This window comes from Rhagoletis pomonella, unplaced genomic scaffold (assembly GCF_013731165.1).
Source record: "Rhagoletis pomonella isolate Grant_MI unplaced genomic scaffold, Rhpom_1.0 Rhpom_scaffold_00006, whole genome shotgun sequence".
Classification (NCBI taxonomy): Eukaryota; Metazoa; Arthropoda; class Insecta; order Diptera; family Tephritidae; genus Rhagoletis; species Rhagoletis pomonella.
The window spans coordinates 61,467,179-61,476,513 of record NW_023458560.1 but is presented as its reverse complement, the minus strand read 5'-3'; the positions used below and the strand labels follow the sequence as shown (position 1 = coordinate 61,476,513).

The 9,335-nt window shown below is 39.0% G+C and overlaps 2 protein-coding genes across 4 annotated transcripts in view; one reads left to right on the top strand and one right to left on the bottom strand.

The window, feature by feature from the left end:
* The window catches only part of LOC118741033 (threonine--tRNA ligase 1, cytoplasmic), a 575,984-nt gene that overhangs the window by 54,728 nt on the left and 511,921 nt on the right, over positions 1-9,335 (bottom strand). The window lies entirely within an intron of this gene.
* LOC118741040 (vacuolar protein sorting-associated protein 52 homolog) overlaps positions 8,427-9,335 on the top strand; it is a 2,605-nt gene continuing 1,696 nt past the window's right edge. Inside the window, exon 1 of one of the 2 annotated variants that reach the window (XM_036472843.1) lies at positions 8,427-9,296. In XM_036472843.1, the coding sequence (XP_036328736.1) occupies positions 8,553-9,296 (744 nt within the window). In that variant the 5' untranslated portion in view covers positions 8,427-8,552. The remainder of the gene's footprint in view (positions 9,297-9,335) is intronic. The other variant, XM_036472842.1, reaches the window with a different exon arrangement.

Here is a 9,335-nt window from a genome sequence, read left to right as displayed (position 1 = left end):
AAACTTATTTTATGTATTTTTTCTTGTTTTTATTTAATTCCTCTTCCTTTATTTTCTCTTAATTGTAATTAACTTTTAGCAGTTTATCTTATTTATTCCTTTTTTTAATATAATTCTTAGATTTTATTGTTTTAAGAAGAAAAATTTATTTTTTATTTTCTTTTTTCGCTTTTAAATATAATTTTCTTTTAGTTTTTAGAGTTTGTTGTTTTAAAAAATAAAACTATTTTTTTTTTAATTTCATTTCATTTAAGTAACCCTTTTTTGTGTATCTTTTCTTGTACTGATTGAATTTCTATTCTTCTATTTTTTAATTTCATTAATTTTTAGAAGTTTATCTGTTTTTCTTTTTTAATTTTTTTATTTTTGCATTTTTATTTAGTTTAATTTTCTTTTAATTTTTAGATTTTATTAAGTTAATGATATATTTTTTTAATTTCATTTCATTTTTACGAACCTTTTTATTTTTTCCTTTTTTTAGATTTAATTTTCTTTTTGTTTTTAGAGTTGTTGTTTTAAAAAGAAAAGTATATGTTTAAATTTCATTTCATTTTTAGAAACTTATTTTATTTATTTTTTATACTTTTAAATTAATTTGTTTCTTTCTTATTTAATTTTCTTTTAATTTTTGCATTTTATTGTTTTAAAATTAAAATTTTATGTATTTTTTATTTAATTCAATTTTTAGAAAGCTTATTGCTAAAAGTCAAACAGAATAACGCTCAGTATAACAAACAGTATTTTTGCGGAAAGGTATTCCTCGCAAAACCACTGTGGTCAGCGAAAGCGGAGTTGAACTGATGAGGGCTATTTTTCGACGTCGACAACCATAATAGGGCCGAATTTTTTTTATTTTCAGACTATTGGTATTACAGGCTTTGGCAAATTTAGGCATGAAGCTATACTCTGTTGAGCAACATGTGATCGAAACGTTTTATGAAAATAGTTCAGCTGTTTGGTGCATAAAACCGAAGAACTGTGGCGGGGAAAAACGTAAAAACTCGTCTGTGTCTTCGTACAGGACGTTCGGTCGAAAATATTGCTGCAGAGGAACAAAGTGCGGGTCAGGCCGTGCTAAACTTAATTCTGTCGTGGTGTACAGCAGTTGAACCTTTCCTACAGCCCGAATTGGATGACAATATGTGGTTTCAACCGGGCGCATTACCTCACGAAACAACGAAGTTAACTGGTCGCCGAGATCTGGCGATTTCACTCCATTGAACTCTGGGACTACGTGAAAAGTATGGTATACGCCAATGAGCTCCCGAAAAGATTCCTGAGATGAAGAACGAAATCATATGCGTTATATATGATATACAGCCCAAATTATGCCAAAAAGTCATGCATAATTTTCATATGCGCATCCTGTAACGTGGTGAATGACGCCGGAACTTGCTTGGTTCTCACTCATCTACATAATACTTTATTGAACTGTGCGTAGATCGGCCTTTGCAACCATTTCGAAGAGACAAAAAAAGCCTTATTGGGGTATCAAACAAGTAAAGTGGCTTATAGCTTTGTTTTCCCCCATCTGACAACATTTTTTTATAATTGAACATATACATAGATATTTCGACGACCAAGGACTGTCCCTCCAGCAGTATTCACCAAAAGCTCTTTAGGGAATTTTTATGATGTTAGGTTAGGTCTATAAGTAAACCCCATTTTGGGCCGCCCGAAGGAAATAAAAAAGTTGATGTGCTAGCCATTGAAGTCGCACTGGTGTGCACACGCCCACTCTCCTCTCAAGCTTTTGTCATTTAATTGCACCGAGAGCAAATGTACCAGCAAATAGATGAGGTGTGGAAGAGACGCAGGGCTATAAAAATCGTATGCACGAGCTCTTGCCAGCGTCACCCTACAAATTGAGTCTTATTAAGGATAAGAAGTGTAGGGAATGGCAATTGGAGAAAAAACCCGTCTAGCTATATCGGGCCACCAAAAAAGACTACCACAGTGGAATAGGAATAGAATCGTTCAAGTCTTTTGTAACGTTATGGACGTTTAAATTTAGTTCCTCTTTTGCGATTGTTTTTTTGTTTTCCTTTTCACCGACTTCACATGCATATGTAAATCGACCATGAATTGGAAATCAAGCCACGTTCACTAATCTGACGCGCTTCGATATCTTTGAAGTCACACAATTAGCTTTCGCATAGTAATTTATTTTCATAATTCTTCCGATGTTTGTAGATTAACTAGTTTTCTTTCTTATTTTAAATGTATGTAGTTATATTTCCACGTACTTATGTACTAATTGCTTCTCAACAGTTCATTTGCACAACTTTAATTTTTCACTTATGCTTCATCTCAACACTGACCCACTCACTACACCCTCTTCATACATATTTCCGCTTACTGTCCGTACCTTCCGAGAAGTAGAATAATCCAAATATAATCAGCGCGTAGATTCCGTAACGCATTGCTATCGATTTTCACTCTCTCTTTCGCAAGCACACGTATTTATGACCAAAATACGCGCATAAAGTATCCGTATAACGGAAATTTATTAAAAAAATTCAAAATCGAACTGTCACTTCAATGCAACGCGTACCGACTTCCGCTCACGGAACTCTGTTCGTCGACGCTCGTACTTCGTACTGAGGCTCTCAATTGTGCGCGCGCGTGAATCGTTTACCACCTTTCAATGGATATACTCTACACAAATCGAAAATATCCTCTACTATATAGTTATGTATATATTCGTTTATACATATGTGCATAAGTTAATCCCAAAGGTAATCCGATTGTTTTGTATCGTTCCGTTTCGTTTGCCGTCCAAGACATGAATGATTTTACAAGGCGAAACGTACGAGTTTAAGACTAAATTTTTTTTCTTCTTCAAATATAATATTCATACTTTCTTAAGCCCCATTTAAGTTGCTACAACTAATACTAATACAAGTAAAAAAAAAAAGCGAAATAATAATAATAAGTAAACAAAAAAATTTACGCCACAAAAATGTCCATCAACTGCAGACTGGAAATGCGACCATTTCTTCCGTGTAGTGTGTTTATTAGTAAATGTTGTTGGTCGTGTTTAAATTCGAGCAAAGTGTTAAAAAGCGAAAAAGTGTAGAGCGACAGAAGACCAGAAGCAATTCTGTTGGACCACTGACTGAGTTCAGCCAGTAACCGCGCGGCGCGGCGCGGCGCGGCTTTTCGTAGGTCGGAAGCGCAGCTCATACGTTGCGAGCATTTTTCACACATGCACATACGCACATCTACATACACACGCGCACGCAGGCTTGTTGGAATTTGTTGTGCACTAAACTTCCTAAGTGTAAAAATGTTTTTTATTTGTAAAAAAAAATGTGTTAAACATGCGGCTACTCTGCTCTCATTGCAGCGCTCGCCGCCACACTGCATACGCGCTAGTTGATCAACGGCAAGGCCGGCCCGTGCCCAACTGCCCACCGCCCAGCGTGAAACAGGCAGCGAGTACAAGTTGAACTTATTAATTGTTTAAATAAATATGCCGCTCGTTTTTTTTTTTTTTTTGAATAAGTTCCTATATACATAAGTAAATTAAAAGGAGTTTCACTTTTTCATTGCTTATTCATATGCTGATAGCAAAAAAAAAATAAATATAAAAAGTTCAAACAAAAAATAAAATACGCGCGTGTATGTATTTAAATGTAATTGCTACAAATGCGATCATTTTTCTTATAACTGCGTATATGTATGTACATTAGACCATACCAGACCAAAATATGTTCGCCGTACATCTTCGAATTAAAAGTACTTTTTTGTCGCGAAAATAACATTTTTTTTGTATACCAAAATTCATTGACCGCAAGTACCCCGTTCTAGTACTTATCCACCAGGTTTAAGTTCTCAACCGCTAACGTGCCACCCTAATGTCAGTAAATTAAGCTCTCAAAAAATCATCAAAATGTTGCTAATGATGTATTCCGATTGTTCCAGTAGAACAATTTTTTTTTTTAATTTTTTTTCCATCTGCGGGTGTCACCGAAGGACTACAAACATTCGACCAAAAAAAAAAAATGCGAAATTGCCTTGCAAAAATACTTTAGACTCAGAGTGTACGGCGCCATTTTTTTTTTGCTTGTAAGGTGGTACGGTATAATGTACATACATATATTAATTTATCTTCTACTGATATGAGGTTCAATGAATGATCATTTTCATTAAATCGTCACGCTCTTTTTGCTCGAATTAATATTTGTTTATTCCAAAGCTATTTTTAGTTGTATAAATATTATATAATTTTATTGCACAGTAGTTTAATAAATACTACTATGGGCACTAATTAATTTTATGGGCGTATTCACGCCACAGCTTCTCGTTGATGGATTGCACCATAACCACCAAATCATTGTTGAGCGAATACGCTTCACCAGGTTATGTGGACAGGCGAGTCAAAATGAGACAAGTAATTTTTAAGCAAAAAACAAAACCGACTTCAATTCTCATATAAAAATTTAAGATTATCGTTAATTTCTTCACGATCCAATTATTGAATCTAAACAAAATTAGTATGGGTAGCATCTTTCCGATAAAAAAGAATTATCGAAATCGGTTAACGTGGTCCAAAACAAAAAAATAATATTCCGACGAACTGATAACCTCCTCCTTTTTGTGAAGTCAGTTAAAAACAAGCGCTTGCCCATGCACTCCGGTGCGCTCAGCCTTACATTTCCCACCTAAACTTACTAGTACATTTTGCTGGTTGTGGTGGCTAAACACGCGAAAGATAGTCAGGGCTATTACTGAATCCGTCGTAGTCCGAATTTTCGTGAAATTTACGTAAATTCTTTTACTAAATCCGAATAGTTATGAACGAAGCATACACTTTGAATGCACACATTCGTAGCAGTTCGGATTCAGTGATCGAATTTTCCTGTATTTTACGAAAATCAGACTACGATTGTTTCAGCGATAGCCCAGATTGAGTCAAAAGCCAACCTGGCAATAAGCGATGATCACTGCAGTTCTTATTAGTAAAAAACCAGAGATAACCTCCCTCAATATGGATAGCCCTGTAATCAGATCGGTATGCCAGCTGAAATATCTTGGTGTTTTATTTAATTGATGGCAGAATCAGCTTTGGACCGCATGTGGCATATGTACATTATTGTATTGTATGTATATTATCCTATCGCTGCGTAGGCGTAGGCGTAGGCGTAGGCGGGACTAATTTGCGCTATGATTGGGAACTTTACAAAACGGGACAATTAATCTATACGCCGACATCAAGAAAGCTAAGAGATATTCTTGGCTATTGGACAAAGACTAGTGAACAGTCATTTGAAAGCTCGCAAATCTCCGTAGAGCATGACTAATCCGCATATTAGAAACACGATTCCCCATGATCGCCTATCGACAAGCTCAAAATGCGTGAATTAAGAGTAAGCTGGTTGAGACTGCCCTTGCATAAAGACTTCGCTATGGCTGCCTTGTTCGACATCGATAGCTCTTTTAACAATGTTCTTCCAGGGGCAATCTTCAGATCCCTTGGTAGGCTTGGACTCAAAAATCGCCTACTTAAGCTCATATACCGTATGTTCTGTGACAGCACTGTCGTGGTGGAGTGGGGTAGGGCCACCTTCTAGCGTAGAGTAAAGAGGGTTGACACAGGGTCATATTCCCTCGCCCCTTCTTTGGATTCTGGTCTTAAACGGCCTGCTAGAGGTTTTGGTGAGTAAAGGTTGCCTGGTGTTGGTTGCCTATTCAGATGACATTGCGTTTTTAGTGATCAGGTGATACGAGAAGTGAGGAAGCAGCAGGCCTCTAGTGTCTTTGCTACCGGGGAAAGGAGAGTTTTATGGATATAAGGCTCTCCTTAGTTGTCAGGTTTCTCCAGGTTCAGCTGTTGGACCATGCTCCCCGAATTCCATCCATCGGGAATGATGGGAGTGGAATATTGAAGACATTGGTTAGGTAGTCTACTCCCGCTGGACGCAATTTTATCAGCATGGGCATGCACATTTCATCGGAAACAATTGCTGTTGAGCTATGATCTTACGGTTAACCAAAGCTTACTTACACTCCCAGCTAGTTGCAAGTCTTCAGGTGCTCCTCCAACTTCTTCTGCTTACGTTGGTCTACCAGTTGCAGAGTTTGTATATTGAGATCCCAGATACAGGCATTTCCGGGATCACCGCTCGTTTGCAAGAAAAGTCGCTTCATCTGGGAAATTAGGGCGGGTTTCCACAATGCATCCAGCAGGAATGAGGCGGGCTGTAGCTGCAGTGACAACCTTACGGAATTTGGGTTCACCTGCATGAAAGTCTGTAGGTGTGGAAAGAACGACGAAGGTGGACTTGGTAACTTCCGCAAAGCCGTTCCGATCAGCCTTATTAAAATTGATGTAGGTTCGGTATTCCGTGGAAGCAAAGTTAACAGGTTTATCGATCGAGACGATTGTGGGCAGATAAGCTGATGCTAAGGCAATCATAGGTGACCACGTTAAGCGGTTTAATACAGCAGCAATTAAGATTGTTGTATCGAGTGAGCTGCTGGAGCTACCCATAATCCTGGTGGGTACGTCGTCCTTCGCTCGCACAATCTCGAATAGTCTATCTAATGCGCCAAGTGTATTTCCCTACGATCGTTCGGCAGGCATAAACACCAAAGATCGTTGTGCACGTTCCCATTGTATCCGGCGCAGATCAACAATGTTGAATTGCTGCGCAACTTCGCCTCTTGGAGTGCAGATACCAAGAGTCAATGCCGATCCATGAAGACGGTTATCTCCTCGATCTTGGTCTGGAGTATGTGTCCATTGCAATTAAATTGTAGTGTCGTTGTGTGCCTATGGAGGCTGATTGATGCTGTTGTTGTAGCTTCTACTAAGCCCCGCTCGGGTCGGCTCATCCATCAACGTTGGCGTCTGTTTCAGCTAAGGGGAGGCCCAGGAAGTGCGCGACTTCAACGGGATCTGTCCATAGGGGCAGGGGCGTTAGCTGGGTGGGGTTCTGGTGGCATGCGAAGAGATGTCATGTGGCGACTCTATGCATGCCGGGAATTGGTTGGGCACATCCTCGTTTATTCTGCTGAGGTATGAGTTAAATCTGCTGCAATATCCAGAGCAAAGTTGCGCTATTGTGGTGTTGGGAAGCTGATCGCAATGCGGGTGTGAGTGATGTGTGTTGCGGCAGCGTGTGTCTGGAGGTGTGGTTGTGTTATGTTGGGTGGTGGGTGGAGGCTGTCTGGGCGTTTGATAGGACCGGTACGTGCGTTGTGTGTTGTGCGTCAATTTCGTGTTGTTTGTTAGGCTAGCACAGCACGGGACCACAAACGACATAGTCCACTTTCGGTAAGTTCTGAGGCCTGAGCAGGTATTGCACCTAATTGCTCGAGTCATTCTGTCGTGGGAATGCTATCGCCTAGTGCAGTTTCAGCAATTATTGTTTGGAGCAGGGTTTCTACCCATTTACAAATAAATAATCACTTTTACCCCCCTGGGGTTGGAGATTACTCGCGCCCTCCTCAGCGCTTATGGAACATAAGCTGACGCAAGACAACCTCACCTGATGTGGCAGAAGACGATGTATTGTGGAATAAAACCTTTACCGCCCTACATGACTGAGCAGATGCTAGGTATATACCGCTGGAGCTTGGCGCAAATCTGACTGACTACAGGATGCAGGCCTCCGGAAAGTGAATGGGAAAATGGTAAGCAGAAAAATTACCCTCTCTTACTTGCTATCTGAATGGGTAGCGTGGCTAGTTCCGATTCCCCTGCTCCTCTTGCTTATTCTTTCTGTAGCCTCAAGAAATATACTTCGTTTGATCTCCAGGCCTTTTCCTAAACTCTTATCAGTCGCATGTGCATCATTGCAAGACAACTCCATATTTGTTGTAAAGTGTTACTTTGTCTTATCATTGCTCTTCGCATTCTCCAGTTCCTCTACTACGTATGCCAATGGCCTCGAATCTTTCACACAGTATCATTGATAGGAGTATTCAAGTTTATGAAAACTATTTCCCTCTTCTTGTGGATTGTTTTTTTTTTAGGGATTTGGGTAGGTTTGCCGGTTTCATTGTAATGGTCTGATTATGGCAACTTAACGTAACTTACGGCTCTCTCTCAAAAATTCTGTTACATGGGTGTTGCTTATAATTGAACAGCCGAAACTTAACGTAACTTAATAGCGCTTCGAAATCTGTTTCATTTCGATTCTCTAAGTTCTACGTTCCGTTAAGTTAAGCCGCCATAATCAGGCTTTAAACCATCGCCAGGTTATTCCTCTTGATTGTTTTAAACAAATTTTTAAGTCACAACGTCAAAGTTTTAATACATACACTTGTTTTTTTTTCACCGGAAGCTAGTGGAAAGGTGAACGCTAAAAGGCTAAAAAGTTGCCACGTATATTATAGAAATGCATTGCGATTATATTGCGCAATATTCTGCCTCAATTCCTTGCACTGACAAACAGCTGATCGACTGTAATAAGTTTCTGATTGGAATGCAACAAAGGCAAGAAAAAATTTTCGCTAGCACAACAGATTGTAAAATAAGCAAATTTTCACCGTAGAAAAGTAATACGGTAATAAAAAACTCCAAATTGGGTAAAAAAAACGACATGGCCGCGGTGGAGTCCAATTTACCGGAGCAACTGGATAATGAGGAGGTGCGTGAAATACTCAAGAACACCACAGATCTGCGACAGTATTCACGTCAAATTGAGAAGGAGTTCAAAGATGTGGAAAACAAATCTATTGAAGACTACATTGCAGAATCTCAAAATATAGCTAGTCTTCATAATCAAATCGGTGAATGTGATGATGTGCTGGAGCGTATGGAAAACATGTTAATGAATTTCCAAAGTGTGCTTAGTAATATAAGTACCGAGATTACGCAGCTGCAAAAGAAGTCTGTAGCCATGTCGGTGCAACTAACAAATCGGCAGTCGGTGAAAGCGCAGCTATCGCAATTCATTGAAGATATGGCGGTGTCGGAAGAGATGATTGCGATTATTATGGAAACGCCGGTGACGGAAAAAGACTTTGGCACACAATTGAATGTGCTGAATCATAAATTGTCATTGGTGAAAGAGCTGAGTTTCAAAGAGTCCAAAGCGACAGGAGATGTCAGTGAAGTGTTGCATAAATTGCGCTTGAAAGCTATGTCGAAAATTAGAACATACCTGCTGGAACAGATTTACAAATTCCGCAAACCGATGACAAATTACCAAATACCACAAAATGCAATGCTAAAACATAAATTCTTTTTCGAATTTATTTTGTCCAATGAGCGACAAGTAGCACAAGAAATTTGTAGTGAATACATCGATACGATGAGCAAAATCTACTACAGCTACTTTAAGGTAAGTGGAAAAATATGCTATGAAAAATTGCTGTACATA